This window comes from Sus scrofa, chromosome 13 (assembly GCF_000003025.6).
Source record: "Sus scrofa isolate TJ Tabasco breed Duroc chromosome 13, Sscrofa11.1, whole genome shotgun sequence".
Taxonomy (NCBI): Eukaryota; Metazoa; Chordata; class Mammalia; order Artiodactyla; family Suidae; genus Sus; species Sus scrofa.
Genome location: NC_010455.5, coordinates 123,365,574 through 123,382,657, shown reverse-complemented (window position 1 = coordinate 123,382,657; position 17,084 = coordinate 123,365,574). Strand labels below are relative to the sequence as shown.

General features: G+C 45.1%; 1 protein-coding gene across 2 annotated transcripts in view; it reads left to right on the top strand.

The window, feature by feature from the left end:
- Positions 1 to 9,749, top strand: part of LIPH (lipase H) — a 46,597-nt gene extending 36,848 nt beyond the window's left edge. For both annotated transcript variants that reach the window (XR_002337781.1, XM_021069987.1), the window contains exons 9-10: positions 7,002 to 7,175; positions 9,033 to 9,749. Coding sequence is in view for 1 of the 2 variants with exons in the window: in XM_021069987.1 (XP_020925646.1) it covers positions 7,002 to 7,175; positions 9,033 to 9,120 (262 nt within the window). In the remaining variant the exon portion in view is untranslated. The remainder of the gene's footprint in view (positions 1 to 7,001; positions 7,176 to 9,032) is intronic.

Below are 17,084 nucleotides of genomic sequence, written 5' to 3'. Positions count from 1 at the left end.
CAGACAGGTGAACACAAGCCTTCAGGTTGAGAGGTCCTCTCAGGCACCAGAAAATGCGTACAATTTTCCTCATCACCACAATTCTCAATTTGAAACAACAAATGACTCTTGGGCTGAGAATCAGACTGATATTCTGGCTCTTCTTGAGGACCAGAAGAGGGAAGTCAGGGTGCTCTGGCCACATTTTGCCCTTTCCTGGAAGAGGGGTATTCAGTGGTGGACTTTCTTTTACTGGGTCATTATTTTTGGGGTCTGTGCTTTGATGTTTTCCCAACACTCCTTAGTTTCAAATTCCACAGTGAAACATTTGGCTGAGAGTCATAGTTATGGGCAATTGCTTGCCGAGTTGTTTGAGTGTGATAGTTTACACATCACATTTTTTTACCTTTTTTTTTTTTTTTTTTTTTTTTTGCCTTTTAGGGCCACACCCACAGCATATGGAAGTCTCCAGGCTAGGGGTCAAATCAGAGCTGCAGCTGCTGGCCTACACCACAGCCACAGCAACACCAGATCTGAGCCATGTCTGCAACCTACACCACAGCTCATGGCAATGCTGAATCCTTAACCCACTGAGGGAGGCCAGGGATTGAACCCATGTCCTCATGGATGCTAGTCAGGGTCATTACCACTGAGCCACAATGGGAACTCCACACTTTTTACATTTAAGCACATATTTGTATGCTCTTTTACAATTCTGAGAAGTCTTTGGTAGGGTTTAATCATTCCAATCTTTTGCATTTCCTGTTTTTTTCTTTGTAGTTAGCAATCTGGGTTCCATCAGTGTCTGGGACTGGGGAGGTAGCTGCCTCCTTCCTGCCTGCAGAGCAGGAGTTTCCTCCGGGTTGCCCTGGGCACGTTACTCTGCTGGGAAAGTCGCTTTGGCAGTCTCAAGTCTCTGCACACTCAGTCCTGAGGCCTCCTCACCCACACCTGCCTCTCTTGGCAGCTGCCACACAGTCGCATCGCCAACCAGGATGCAGGGCATTATTAGCACATCCTCCTGCCTGCAGCTGGCAGCAATAAAGCCTGCCATTTGTACCTTTCTTTTTTTCCCCATCAAATATATATATATACATTAAAAAATTTTTTTTTCCCACTATGTGCAGGGATTCTTTGAGGATCTGAGTCAAAGTTGATTTCCCCAGAAAGGATTTGCATTTGCCTCTGTCAGGTTCTTAGAGATAACGTCAGTCTAGGACCACTTTAATTTTTATCTTTATTAATTTTAATTTTTTTTTGTTTTCTGTCTTTTTTAGGGCCACAATTGCGGTATATGGAGGTTCCCAGGCTAGAGGTCTAATTGGAGCTGTAGCTGCCAGCCTATGCCACAGCCATAGCAATGTGGAATCCGAGCTGCGTCTGTGATCTACACCACAGCTCCTGGCAACGCCGGATCCTACCCACTGTGCGAGGCCATGGATCAAATCTGTGTCCTCATGGATGCTAGTTGGGTTCATTAATCACTGAGCCACAGTGGGAACTTCTATTTTTAATTTTTTATTTTGGCTGCACCCACAGCATGTATAAGTTCCCAGGCCAGGGACTGAACCCATGCCATAGCAGCAACCTGAGCTGCTGCAGTAACAATACCAGGTCCTTAACCCACTGTGTCACAAGGGAAATCCTAATTTTTAAATTTGAAGTTTCTAAGACCACAAGTATTCAAACTTGAGCTGCTTGCTGACCCACGTGAAGGGCAGTCTGCAGTCTCACAGAGCCAAGATCTGAGGCGGGAAATTTTCTGTCCCTTAAGATGGTAGAAGGGTTGTTAACTTCAAATCCACAGTTAGTTCCCTCTTCCCCCAGATGTCTCCTAGTCAACTCCCCACATTGAGGAGCCCATAGACTTTGTCTCTTGTCCCACTGTACCACAAGGCCTTGAAAGCCAAAGCTCAAGGTTACCAAATTTCAAAAAGACCAGCAAAAGGTGATTTCAGGATTCCTCTTATTTGTCTGGATTTCTGCTTCCACATATTTTTGTGGTTTATAGGTATTTTTTCCTTTCTTCTTAGTTCAATGCACTTTAAAAGTTTTTAGTTTTGCTTTCTGGTTGTTTGTAATTGTATCCACTATTATGAGTTGTCTTCAGAGTATCTAGTGTACCTATTGCCAAAAGCCGCAGTTCACCAGCTCTCACTCTATTTATTCTTGCATGAACCCAACCCTTGGTTAGTATCCCCTATGTATTTCCAGACATCCCTGTCGGTGGAAGAGAGGGTCTTACCTGTACTCCTAGACAACCCTGGTCAGCTCAAGGAGCTCGCCTTTTCCCTCTCCCACCTTCTCACTACCCCCTCTGGGATCTACCATCTGCAAGTGGTATACCCTTCTCCTGGGGTCCTTGCCCTCTCCTGGTTCCACAGCTGCCCCTAGAGAAGTGAGAAGGGATCCCTCTTCCTTTTGCTACACTCTGGTCACGAGAGGACAAGAGTGGTACAGCTTATAATCCTTCTTGGTTAAACCACTCCTTTCAAATTAGCCTTTTTTCTTTTTTGTTTTTTCCATTCGTTTGTTTTTGTTTTTGATATTTTTACAGCTCCACCTGTGGCATATGGACATTCCCAGGCCAGGAGTCTAATGGGAGCTGCAGCTGCTGGCCTATGCCACAGCCACACCAAATCCGTGCTTCATCTGCAACCGACACCGCAACTTGCAGTAACGCCAGATCCTTAACCCACTGAGTGAGGCCAGGGATTGAACCCACATCCTCGTGAACACCATGTTGGGTTCTTAACCCGCTGAGCGACAACAGGAACACCCTCTTTTCTGAACCACCGTATAGCTCTTGCTGACGTGCTGGCTCAGTTGCCTCATGCATAATTTAGTGTGTACTTTCTACACACAGGATGTTGTTCTCTTACATAACCACAATTGACCACCAAGATAAGAAAAATAACACTGACACATCACTACCATCTGATCCTGAGACCCCTTTCTAGTTCTACTAACTGTCCTAATAATGTCCTCTGTGGCAAAAAGATTCAATTCAGGATCACTGGCTGCATTTGGTTGTCCTGTCTCTTTAGCCTTTACATTGGAACAGTGCTTCTGCCTTTCCTTGGCTCTCTTGACTTTGACATTTTTGAAGATTATAGGGCGAAAATTTTTAGAATGTCTTCAGTTTGGGTTTGTCTGATTTTTCCTCATGATTAGATTCAGATCTTGTATCTCCGGCAAGGAAACCACAGAGGACGTGTTATGTTCATGTTTGTCTCTGTGCATCCAACTAGGAGGCTCACAATTTTGATGTGTTTCATTGATGTGTATCAGTTGATTAAGGTGATTTCTGCCAAGTTTCTCCACTTTAAAGTTAGTATTTTTCGGAGTTCCCATCGTGGCACAGAGGAAACGAATCTGACTAGGAACCATGAGGTTGCAGGTTTGATGCCTGCCTTACTCAGTGGGTCACGGATCCAGTGTTGCCATGAGCTGTGATGTAGGTTGCAGACATGGCTTGGATCCTGCATTGCTGTGGCTGGCAGCTGTGGCTCTGATTAGATCCGTAGCCTGAGAATCTCTATATGCTGCGGGTACGGCCCTAAAAAGCAATAAATAAATAAATAAAAAGTTACTATTTTCCCTTCGTAATGAATAATTATTTTGTGGGTAGAAACTTTGAGACCAGGTAAATGGTCCATTACTCCTCAAAATTTATCCACTAGTTTGAATGTTTTGTGATTGTAATCATTACTCAGATGGCTGCCAAATGGTGCTTTTTCCTGCTCAACTTTTAGAAAAGGATTCTCTTCTTCTCCTTCATTTATTCATTTGCTTTTTCATATCAATATGAACTCCTGGATTTTCATTTTATTGATGGGGACTTAAAATCAGTTACTATCTTATTTATCCATTTTGATATTCAAATTGTCCCAAATCTGGCCAGTGCTCTTTTTTAAATGCATTTTTTTTTTTTTTTTTTTTTTGGCTGCACCCATGGCATGTGGAGGTTCCTGGACCAGGGATCAAATTCATGCCACAGTTGCAGTCTGCACTAAAGCTGCAGCCACACTGGATCCTTAACCCATTGCATTACGAGGGAATTTCCAAATGCATATTTTTTTTTTTTTTTTTTTTGGCCACCCTGAAGCATAAGGAGTTACCCGGCTAGGGATCAGATCTGAGTCACAGTTGTGACCAACACTGGAGAGGTGGCAACGCCCGATCATTTTAACCCACTGTGCCCGGCTGGGAATCGAACCTGCACCCTAATGCTACAAAGACACCACTGATCCCAATGCTCCGCAATGCATTTTTTATTGTGGTTTAAAAAAAATGCAAAATTTACCGTTGTAATTCTTTTTCAGTATACAGTTCGGTGTGTTAAGTACAATAGTGTTTCACATTATTGCAAAACAGAGCTCCAGAACCTTCCTACCTTGCCAATCAAAATTCTATATCCATTAAATAATAACATCCATTTCTCCCTCCCCTCACTCCCTGGCAACCACCATTCTACTTTCGATTTTTATGAATTTGGCTACTTTAGATGTCATATAAATGGTATCAAACAATATTTATCTCTTTGTGACTGGCTTATTTCATTCAGCATAATGTCCTCAAGTTTCATCCATGCTGTAGCATGTGACAGGATTTCTTTTGAAGGCTGAATAATATTCCATTGTACATACATATCATGTTTTGTTTATCCATTTATGTATCAATGGACCTTTGTGTTACTTTCACCTCTTGCCTATTGGAACAATACTGCTAGGAACATGTGTGTGTAAATATCTCTTTGAGACCTTGCTTTCAATTTTTTGGGTATATAACTAGAAGTAGAATTGCTGGATCATATGTTAGTTCTATTTAAAAATTTTTAAGGAGGCTTCGTATAGTTTGCCATGGTGGCTGTACCATTTTTACATTCCCACCAACAGTGCACAAGGGTTCCAATTCTTCCATATCTTCCTTGACACTTTTTTTTTTCATAGTAGCCACCCGAATGGGTGTGCAGTGACTCTGTGTTCTTTTTGAACATCTCTATCATCCTTTGAAATGCTACCTTTCTTTTTGGCACACAGGTTGTTCTAGGATCACTTTGTACCTTCCCTGTCCTAGCTCTGGAATCAACCATGTCTCCAGGGAGTCTTAGTTCCTTTTTGTGGAGATGGTATTTAGAAACCAAAATCTGTGCAACCTTTTGGATTAGTTTTACTTGTGGCACTTCTGCCCTCCACAGGACTGACATGATTCCAGTGAGGCTGGAGTGGCAGGCACCTTCTCAACCCCACCGCCACCTCCAAACTACGGATTCATTTCTCCATTACCTACTCTCCCAGCTCCCCAGAGAGACATTACCCAGCTGAACCTTCCAGAAGATACACCCTAGACTCAATTTGGGGGTCCAACTGTAGGGAACATCTCCACACACCTGGAAAAAGTATCAGAACCTGGGATGTAGCAATTTTAAGGTTTCTCTTGAGAGGCAGAACTGAGAAAATATACACTTAAGCACAACTTCTAAACTAGTAACTAGTTTGGCTAAGAAACATATGTATGTGTCCAGCAATGTCATTTAATGGAAAGACCGTAACACTGAACTCAACCAGAACTGTTGGTTTTCGTTTTTGTTTTTGTTTTTTTTTTTTTTTTTTTTTTTTGGCTGCCCTGCACATATGGAAGTTCCCCGGGCCAGGGATCGGATCTGAGCTGCAGTTGCGACCTACGCTGCAGCTGTGACCTATGCTACAGCTGCGGCAACACCAGATTCTTTAGCCCACCATGCCAGGCTGGGGATCGAACCTGAATTTTGGCACTGTAGAGATACCACCAACCCCGTTGCACCATAGCAAGAACTCCCAGAACTGGGTTTTAATCCCTACACTGCTACAGATAAGCCCTATGACCTGGATGAACTTTAGCTCTGTAAGCATCTGTCTCCTTGTCTATAAAATGAAGCTAATAAGACGTTGCAGGGGAGTTCCCATTGTGGCACAGTGGAAACAAATCCGACTAGGAACAATGAGGTTGTGGGTTCGATCCCTGGCCTCGCTCAGTGGGTTAAGGATCTGGCGTTGCTGTGAGCTGTGGTGTAAGCCAGCAGCAACAGCTCTGATTAGACCCCTAGCCTGGGAACCTCCATATGCCAAGGGTGCAGCCTGGTAAAGACAAAAGACAAAAAAAAAAAAAAAAAAAGTAAGACGTTGCAGAATTTTTCTGGGGATTTGGAGACATGTATCGAGGGATGAGGCTCTGGCTTATAGTAGGCAGTGCGTACCTCTCTAATGCCCCAGCATTTCATCAGTCTCAAGGTCAGCAGCTTCACTTAGGCAGTTCCTTGGAATCCAATGGACTTTGCCAACGAAAGTTAGCCAGTGCAGGCTATGGGGCCAAATGGCTACCTGCTAATGAGTGATTTGTAGGCTTCAAAACTGTTTTCTTCAATCAGGTGTTGCTGTGAGCTGTGGTGTGGGTTGCAGACGCGGCTCGGATCTGGCGTTGCTGTGGCTCTGGCGTAGGCCAGTGGCCACAGCTCCGATTCGACCCCTAGCCTGGGACCCTCCATATGCCGCAGGAACGACCCAAGAAATAGCAAAAAAGGCAAAAAACAAAACAAAACAAAACAAACAAACAAAATAAAACAACTGTTTTCTTTCATTGATAATCTATATCCACTTTAATTTTCTTTCTTTCTGTTTATTTCCATGGCGTATGGAAGTTACTGGGCCAGGGATCGAATCCAAACCACAGCTACAACCCATGCCACAGCTTTGGATCAATGCTGTATCCTTAACTCACTGCACTGGTCTGGGGATCAAACCCTTGCTGCCTCAGAGAAAACACTGGATCCTTAATCTGCTGTGCTACAGCAGGAATTCCTTTCTTTCCTCCTTTTTTTTTTTGGCTGTGCCTGTAGCATGTGGAAGTTCCCCAGGCCAGGGACTGAACTCACACCACAGCAGTGACTGGTGCCACAGAGGTGACAACGCCAGATCCTTAACCTGCTGCACCACCAGGAATCTCCTATATCCACTTTAAAATGCATTATTTCTTCCTTCCAGTGAACCTGCAACATTTCAGAAATACCACCAAGTGAGTCTGCTTGCAAGATTCAGTCAGGATCTGGATAAAGTGTCAGCCATTTCCTTGGTATTCTCTACAGGATCCGTAATAGGCCCAAAGTACAAGCTCAGGATTCTCCGAATGAAGTTAAGGTCACTTGCCCATCCAGAAAGGTGAGCTGTGGCAGGGTCAAAAGCCCCTGTCTTCCAAAGATGTTACTGGTTCCTGTCCAAGCTACTTGGTCTGATGTTTTAACAGGACTTCATCAATCAATTCAGGAAGTGAGGGGTTTTCTAAAACTAGATTTGATAAAAAAAATAAGTTGCCCAGTAATCTAAGACAATTTTACTGGTATGCACTTAAAGATGAACAGCCCAGGGATGGAAATCTTGTGAAATCAGATTGTTATGATCATTATACAACTACAGAGGTGATAAATTCATTTGAGTAATAAAAAAAAGGGGGGAGGGAGATGAACAGCCCAGAAATCCAAAGAAATAATGTTTTTATGTGTTTAGGGCTATCCAATTCCTCCCTAACCATTCCACCCAAGCTGCCTGCAAGTTGATAATCTGCTATAGAAAAGAAAGCCTCGTATAATTTGGCAAATTGAAAAAACAGAGCCCAGTAGTTTTAAAAATGTACCGAAAAATCAGAATATTTTATTCCACTCATACAGGATAAAAGTACTATATCAATGTTAAAATGTGATAACTGCACTGAGAATGTCCTTGTTCTTAAGAAATACACACTGAAATATTAAGGGGTAAACAACCTATTCTTAACTGGTTCAGAAAAAATAAGCAACAGTGTGTGTGTGTAGAGAGAGAGAGAGAGACAAAGGGGGAGAAGTGCTGGTATATTCTGTGGCTAATGCCACTCTAACATAGTCTTGGCATCCAATCTATGGACAGAGAGAGACAGAAAAGAATGTTAGCAGTTGCTACTTTATGTTTATAAATTCACTTTTCCTGGAGGTTTAGGGCACCCTAAAACATTTAATAATGCAAGTTCCTTTTTTGTTTTTTGTTTTTTTTTTCTTTCTATTTACAGCTGTACCTGTGGCATATGGAAGTTCCTGGGCTAGGGGTCAAATCAGAGCTACAGTTGCCTGCCTATGCTGCAGCCACAGCAATGCTGGATCCGAGCTGCATTTGTGACCTACAATGCAGCTAAGGCAATGCCAGATCCTTAACTCACTGAGCAAGGCCAGGGAATTTTATTTTATTTATTTATTTATTTATTTATTTATTTATTTATTTATTTATTTATTTTTGCTTTTTAGGGCTGTACTTGTAGCATATGGAAATTCCTAGGCAAGGGGCTGAATTGGAGCTGCAGCCACTGGCCTACACCACAGCCACAGCAACACAGGCTCTGAGCCACATCTGTGGCCTACACCACAGCTCATGGCAATGCCAGATCCTTAACCCACTGAGTGAGACCAGGGATGGAAGCTGCATCCTCATGGATACTAGCGGGTTCATTACCACTGAGCCACAGTGGGATCTCTGAGGCCAGGGATTAAACCCACATCCTCAAGGACACTATATCAAGTTCTTAGCCTGTTGAGCCACAATGGGAACACCACAAGTTTGTCTGTTTTCTAAGTAGGTAGTCATTACATCTTAAAACTGAGACTTTTCAATACTTTTTTCCTTGATTATCAAAGGACTACATATTCATTTTATAAAATCTGGAAAGTGCAGAAACTGTTCAGAAGCAGAAAAATATCACGGATAATGTTATTATTCAGAGGCATCCACTGTTAAAATTTTTGGTTCTTTCTTTCTAATCCTTCTCTATTTGTTTTCAAACCTAGTTAAAGTTGTGTGGTAAATAAATGTTTCCACCCTGATTTCTTGCCGTGGTTGATGGTGCTGTTCTTAAAAGCTACAAGCATTTTCCTAGAACATTACAAACAATTACTAAATAATTTTATATCCAAGGGAGATAATGTAACTTACACTACTAGAACGGGAATATTCTTCTTCTTGTATAGACAAGGCTATTTCATCTTATTTTCACAGGCCCCAGCTGTGTCGGTATGATCTTGTTCTGATGGAAAATGTTGAAACGGTCTTCCAGCCTATTCTTTGCCCAAAGTTGCACATGTAACTGTTGTGAGGACTCCTGGGTGCCAGTAACATCAAGAATGCTGCAACTACAGGCTTTTTAAAGCTTTACCGCGCCTTTTCCTCAAGGCACAAAAAGGATGGAATAACCAGGGTTTTTTTTTTTTTTTTTTTTCCCAGTAATGTCTTATGGATGTCACATTGTAAAAATGTCAAACGACCTTGGATTATGAAACAGTCCTGGGAAGAGAGCCCCTAAGTAGGGCAAGTCAGAAATAGCCAGGCTCCCGACGGCCCAGTGCCTTGTTAGTCTGTGTCCTGGGGCCCCATTTGTTCCGACCTGTCGATTCTGCTGCCTGTCACTGAGGTAGTTCTGCCCATCGCAGCGGCCAGCCATGCACCTTAAAGGGAAGGACTGGCTGGCAACTTCACTTTGGACTTGACCCCACATTCCCTGTGCCAGATCCCTCCAGGCCCTGCATGGAGACAGGAATGGAAACTGACCTACCTTACAGGGCTCTTGTGTGGGGGGGTTTGGGAGGCAAGTCTGTGAAGGGTTCTTTGAAATCCCCTGGGTGCCACATCTGTGAGTGGCTTGATACATGTGAATATGCTTTTATTTATTTTGATACAGTTTTTCTAATATGCAATAAGAGTTTCTCCTTATCAACACCCTCTTCTCTCTCGGGCTATTTGCTCTGCGAAGGCAGGGAAGCCACATCCTTGGCTTCTTGCTTTGTTTAAAGTGGAGTTGGTGCAGGAGGAGGTGGGAACAGACCAACAGCCAGGGAGGCAACTGCTGGGACTAGACAGCAAATGGATAAGGGGGGAAGGGTAGATGAAGCAGTGAGGCAGCTCTGCTCAGGGACAAGGGACAGAGCGAGAGGCAGAAGAGAAGAGTTAAGCTTGTTTTTCACTTAAGGTAAAGAAGAATCTTTATAGCTAACCCTCCTTTTAAGCTAACCCTCTTTTTAAGCCATACTCAAGAAATCCCGCCCCCTTTACCAATGTAATCGGTGATTATTGAAGGCAGCTTAGAAAATGCAGCGATGCAAAGTGAAAACATGCTATCCATAATCCTACCTACTAGGGGTAACTGATGTTAACCTTTTGGAGTGATGCTAAGTAACTTGTTTTCCCAAAATGTGAATTCAAAGCACTAACCAGTTTGTTCTTGGAGCATCTGCAGCTTCCAGTCTGAGGAATTTTCAGGCTTCTCTAGGAAGAGGTGTGATCCACAGATCTGGAATGACAATAGCAGGCAAGTCAAGAGGCCCCCCCAGGGCCAAGGTCATAGAGGCCAGATGCACAGATCAGAGACAAAGCCAAAGGGGTGGGTACCACACATCGCCCAGCTCTGGCCACTGCAGGAAGGTTCCTGGGATTCCTGAGAGTCACAGGTCCACTAAAACCCCCTCCCCGTCTAAGTGACTGCTCTTCTACTGCTTTCTGTAAGAACAGCCTTAAAGAAATGGACCCTCTGGGAGTTCCCGTCAAGGCGCAGTGGTGAACAAATCCGACTAGGAACCATGAGGTTGCAGGTTCGGTCCCTGCCCTTGCTCAGTGGGTTAACGATCCGGCGTTGCCATGAGCTGTGGTGTAGGTTGCAGACACGGCTTGGATCCTGAGTTGCTGTGGCTCTGGTGTAGGCTGGTGGCTACAGCTCCGATTCGACCCCTAGCCTGGGAACCACCATATGCCGCGGGAGCGACCCAAGAAATAGCAAAAAGACAAAAAAAGAAAAAAAAAAAAAAAAGAAAAAAAAAAGGACTCTCTGTTTCATAAATGATTGAACTCTGTGAATATATTCCTGTGTGGCACATCTTATCTTTGCTTCTACATGTGTAGCAAATCCAGCGTCTGTTTCACTTAAGTGAGAGATGCCCACAGCGAATGTCTGAACTCTGAGAGGAGGCTCAGTGATGCTCCTGCCCACTTGGACATCTTATTATCCTTCCTCCTTCCCATGTTTCCTCAGCAGTGGTGGATACAGATATCTGGGGGCTGATAAGCCCTGATTTCTTTTTAGAGTTTTATTGGTCCTCCATCTTGATTAGCACAGTCATTTCTTTGACTTCTTTGCCTTGCCTAGTAAGCAGGGGATCAAGACAACAGCCAGAAAATGCCAGGAACAGCATTTTTATCCATTTATAAACTCCTTGGGCCAGTGGGTCTCTCTGTGTTGCCTTTCCTGGCATCTCCTAGCATGGTACCCAGCTCACTGCAGAGTGGGTGTGTGCATGAACAAATGGAAGGATGAGTGGATAAATGAATGAGTAAAGGAAGGAAGTTTGTTCCCTGGAGTGGAGGTGAATTTTAAAGAGTTTCCTATAATAGTGATCAGGTGAAATGAAAGCCCCTCTCCTCTCAATCTTTCTCCTGAGGCCGCTGGACCTTTCAACTGTCTCTTGTTATCTTTGCCTCTCTTCCCTCTGTTTATCAGTGTATTTGTCTGAATCCCCAGCCCAGGATGCAATTAAACTGCAGCCTACACTCTTCCTGCTTGTCTTCACCAGTTTCTCCTGCTCAGCCTTTGGACCTTAGCTGGACGATCACTTCCTCAGAGGAGTCTTCCTGGACCTTCCTTCTCCATAGAGCACGCTGGACTTCTCTTTCCATAGCACTGTTTGAGCTATATCGATTTTTTATATTATGCGTGTGAGAACCTGATTCCTGTCCATCTTCTCCACTAGACTGCTCTGCCAGCCAAGCGCTGTACCCAGCTGTGCCTGGTGAAGTACCTCCAATATGGTCTGCACTCAGGAGATAGTTATTAAACAAACACTCTCCATCATCTTGTTGGACCTAGGGAGCCACAGTCCACTATGAGGAAAGATCTCCCCCTCCACCATCAGCCACAGTCCATTTCCAGGAAGGCACCCATCCCTCTCTGCCTTGGACCTCTCTCCCAACCACCTGTGTTACTCTTGTCTCAACAGACAAGAGGCCCACTGCTCGCTTCCCAGGCTCCCTGGGAGAAAGAGAGGTTGGTTCTTTTTCATGTCTCATCACAACTTCCAGGTAGTCCCAATACCATTCTCCAGCAAGCCCACCTATCCCGAAGCCTAGGAGTTTCTGTCCTTACCCACTCCCCTGCTGTAGCACCTCAGCTCAAACCCTCTGGGAACCTCTGGCATGCCTGGGTGGCTCCAAGCTGTGCTTGCTTTTCCTGGACTCCCTTCCACCACCCACTCTATGCTACCATTGCTGTTTTATGAAGCCGTATTGTAATTTGTTTCTGAGTCTGTACCTCCTCCCAGACTGGGAGCACCATAAGAGCAGCTGCTGCTTATTTGTCTTTGCTGCCCTGGCGCCCAGCACAGAGCCAGGCGCAAAGCAGTTACTGTATAAATGTCTGCTGAACAGCATAGACTTGTCCTTATGGAGCCACTTCCACTGGGATTTATAATACACTTAACTGTGTTATTTCCAAAACCTAAACTTAGAAACTGCCACCCTCAGACCACAGCCCCACATTCTCACTCCTGCAAAACCCTATCTTAGCCAAGGAGACTTGGGATGCCAGCAACAGAAATGCACTCATTTTACCCCAGATTTCATGAGAGAGAGGACTTGTGGAAACCCAGAGAGAGCTGAACCATCAGAAGTTAGGAAGGGCAGGGATGGGGGCCGTTTTGGAGCCTTCAGCAACAAGCATCCATGGGCTTTCGTTAACCCTCGTGCTCAGCTATGCGTCTCTCAGACTCAGCTCCACTCCCTCACAGGGCAGCTGTCAACCACTGGTTCCTTGGCCACTGACTCACTAGGTGGCCCAATTCAAAGTCTGAGGAGATCACCCTTGGATTCTCCTCTTGGAGCAGGTGTCCATCCTGCTGCCATTCATGGTGGCTGGAGCAGGAATGGGGAAGCAAGGTCCTGTGGCCTGATCAGAGCTACTCCTTTCAGATACTCTAAGCAGATCTGATTAAGCCAGGAAAGGAGGTTAAGCGTGATGACAAAGAGCCATAGGGAGTGGCTGGCAAATCTGCTCTCACTGGAGCCTCTTGGCTTTTCTTCCCTTCCACTTCCCTGAACCACTAGTTCCCTCCTGTTCCCCAGTCCAACACATGCCCCTGGTGGGGGGTTGCCCCTGTCCTCTGTCAGGCTGCCTGGCATGTGCTGTAAGTGAGGGGCTTCAGTGGAGGCTGTGCAGCCTTCAGACGGTGCCCTGGCTGCTTAGAGCTAGCTCTGTGTGTTGGGGGTCAGGAGGGCTGGGGAGACTGAGATCAGTGTGGAGCTGGGCGGGGAGCGGGGAGCACAGTCCAGGGCTTATTCCCCATCGCATATGGGTTGAGTAGGAGGAATCAGAAAAGGAGGCTAGGGGGATAAGCCAGGGGCAGCAAGCAGGAGCTTGGGCAATGGGCATGTAGGAAATTAGGTTTGAATCTCCCAAAGGAGCGCTGTCAAATGTTCCTTACCCCCTGATGTTGGCTGAGTTCCACAACCCCTCAGGTCTCCCTGTTGGATTTTTCCAAGGACTCTGACACTGCACTCCGGGTCCTTTTCTAACAGTCTTTCTTGGGCCCTCAGCACGCTCTGCCCCCACTACCCTAGCTCTCATCCCACATCCCTGCATGAGCTACCTAGTTCTCTTTCACTGCTTCCACCGTTTCCTCACCAGGCTTCTGATCTCAGTCTCCTTTCCAAAAAAGGCAGTGTCGGGTAGGTGATTCAGTTCTGCTATTTGTTGTGGTGTGACCTCTGTTGACTTAACTCTTCCTAAGTTTCTGAACCAAAAAGTGGAGGCTGTTAAGCGTTCCTGCCTCATGGAGTTCCCGCCGTGGCTCAGCGGAGAGAATCCAACGAGGAACCATGAGGTTGAGGGTTAGATCCCTGGCCTCGCTCAGTGGGCTGAGCAGCAGAATATACACAACGAAGGGAGTTCCCTTCATGACTCAGTGGAAACAAATCCGATTAGTAGCCATGAAGATGTGAGTTCGATCCCTGGCCTTGCTCAGTGGGTTAAAGATCTGGTGTTGCCATGAGCTGTGGTGTAGGTCACAGACATTGCTCAGATCCTGCATAGCTGTGGCGGTGGTGTAGGCCAGCAGCTATAGCTCCAATTCAACTCCTAGCCTGGGAACCTCCATGTGCCACGGGTGCAGGCCTAAAAAGACAAAAAGACAAAAAAAAAAAAAAAAAAAAAGCGTTCCTGCCTCATGAAGGTTGGTATATATAATAAACGTGTGTAAAAGGCTTCCCTGGGGTCCGGAGTGAGCTTAGGCTCAATGAATGTCAGCTGCTGTTACTTTCCCTCTCATGGTCTCCCTAAGAGACTTTCCCACTCCTGCTTAACTCTCCTCTAGACAGATGACCTCCAAATGTGAATGTTCAACCCGAGCTCTGGATTTTCACTTGCTGGTTGAGAGGCAATGGGGGGCAGAGCAAAGAGCGGGGGCTCTGGAGGGGTCAACAAGGGCTCCGCCCTGCTCAGCACTCACAGTTGTGGGTGCATCAGATGCTCAAAGTGACTCCACCTGAACACCTACCCAGCCACTCATCCTGAAGTGAGATGGAGATACCTGCTTTTCTGGGAGCTTGGCTGCACCTGTTTCCTCCTCAGTGCTCTCATGCTCTGTAATTATAACATGCTCTCCCCCAGCCAGAGGGAAAGTGAAGCCCTTGAGAGCAGGAGCTTTCCTTCTTGTTCTCTGATAAACAAATATCGCATTCGTTCACTCTCTCTCCTCCCATATTCCTTTGACCTCTCAAAATCAAAATCAATATGTTCCAAACCAAACAAGCAATGGTTTCCTCACTAGACCTGGTCCATTTATTCAACAAACTACAAACCACCATCAAGTGCCAGTGATAAGCCAAGAACAGAGCTCAGGGATGGGACAAACATAGGACAGTGAGACCTTGTCTCATTTACAGATGTGTTCACTGTCCCCTGCATGGATAATGACACTGGAGCACAGTATTTGCAATCAGAGGAAAACAGGTTCTCCACAGGCAGCCCCCATCACAGAGAAGGAACAACTTTTCTGCCAGTAGGAATGGAGAAGGCCTCTCAGAGGGAAGTGACAAATGCCTTGTATGTTGATGAAAGAGTAGGGAACTTTCAGGCAGAGAAGTTTGCCAGATGGAGGGAAGAGTGTTGTCAGGCACAAACTAACACAGTGCAAGTCCAGCTGCAATGGGGGGTTTGAAAGAAAAAAATTAGAATGGCGGACTGAGGCCGTTTCCCCACACGTTTTAAAGTGGCAAATTTTACACATATATGGAAATAGAGAAAATGGTATGAAATCTACCTCCATGTGCTCATCATCCAGCTTCAGTAATTATCAACTCAGCAGCCAACTGTATTTTTCAAAAATTATTTTTGCTTTTTAGGGCCACATCCATGGCATATGGAAGTTCCCAGGCTAGGGTTCAAATAGGAGCTGTAGCTGCTGGCCTACACCACAGCCACAGCAACGTGGGATCCGAGCTGCGTCTGCGATTGGCTCACGGCAATGCTAGATCCTTAACCCACCGATCGAAGCCAGGAACCCTCCTCCTCATGAATCCTAGTCGGGTCTGTCAACTGCTGAGCCACGAAGGGAACTCCAGCCATTCGTATTTTATTTACATCCTTACCCACTACAGCCCCATCTCATTATTTTGATGCAAATCTCATGCATTGAACCATTTAATTCATAAATACTTCAGTATTTTGAACATATAAAAATATCCTTTTTTTCTTCTTACGAATGAGTCATGATGTAGTCTTAACACTGAAAAGTGTTTGTTATCCAAGCCATACTGGGCAACAGAACTGTATCAGGACAGAGTTGCCTCCCTCTTTCATGAAGCTACTTAGTGTTCCATTTGTGAATAGACAATAATTAACTTCAGTAGTCCCCCTAAATAATGGGTAAGTTGTTCCCAATATCTTAATATCAAAGCTGAGAGAACACCCTTGAACAAACATCTTTGTCTACCTATGGGCATACCTAGGGGTTAAATTCCTGGATGTAGAATTGATAGGACCTTGTGCACTTCAAATTCTGACAGGTGCTCCTTATTGGCCCAAGAAGGGTTTTGAATGATGTGACAAGGATGGTTTCTGTTATCCAGGCTTGTAACATTTTGGACTCTGTCATTCTCCATTTAATCAGGCATGTCCTACCAACTCAACTTCTCCCAGTCTGTCCATCTTCCTCCCTTCATCCCCACTGATGTGGTCCTGGCTCAGCCCAGCATCCTTTCTCACCAAGTCAGTTGCAGCTATCAACTCAGAATGGAGTCTAATCATTTGCCAGAGCAAACATCCAAAAATGGGAACTAATGTATTCCATTGCTAAAACACTTCTTTTCCCTCTCTTTCTTTCTCGGGCCGCACATGCAGCATATGGTAGTTCCAAGGCTAGGGTCGAATCAGAGCTGTAGCCGCTGGTATAGGCCACAGCCACAGCAACTCGAGATCAGGATGTGTCTGCTACCTACACCACAGCTCATGGCAAGACCGGATTCTTAACCCATTGAGCGAGGCCAGGGATTGAACCCTCCTCCTCAGGGACACTAGTCTGATTCGTTTCTGCTGTGCCACAACGGCAACACCTGCTTAAACACTTCTGTTGGTGTCTCCTTAAAACACAATGTTAAAAAACCATTCTCCTTAGCTGCCTTTCAATACTTCTGAGTTTTTCCTCACCTTCTCATTCACTTCTCAATTTAGGCTTCACAGATACTGAAGGCTGGCACCTTACTGGGGTCCCCAGCTCACCCTATTCCTCCTCTCTCTGTTGTGGAAATCTTGCTCATGCTTTACTGTAAACTCAAAGGTAAACTCAAAACCCCACCTTCTCCATGAATCCACGCAGTGTGGGACCGCTAGTTTTGGACTCAGGGTGACTTGGACTCTATATTGGCTCTCTTTTCGGAGATGTCACTTAATCTTTCCAGGACTCAGATTTTTGTTAAATAAAGACAAAAATACCAAAAATACCAACCTTGCAGGATTCCTGGGAGCATTAAGGGTAATGAGCACATAGGCGTTCAATAAAAGGAAATTCTCATTAT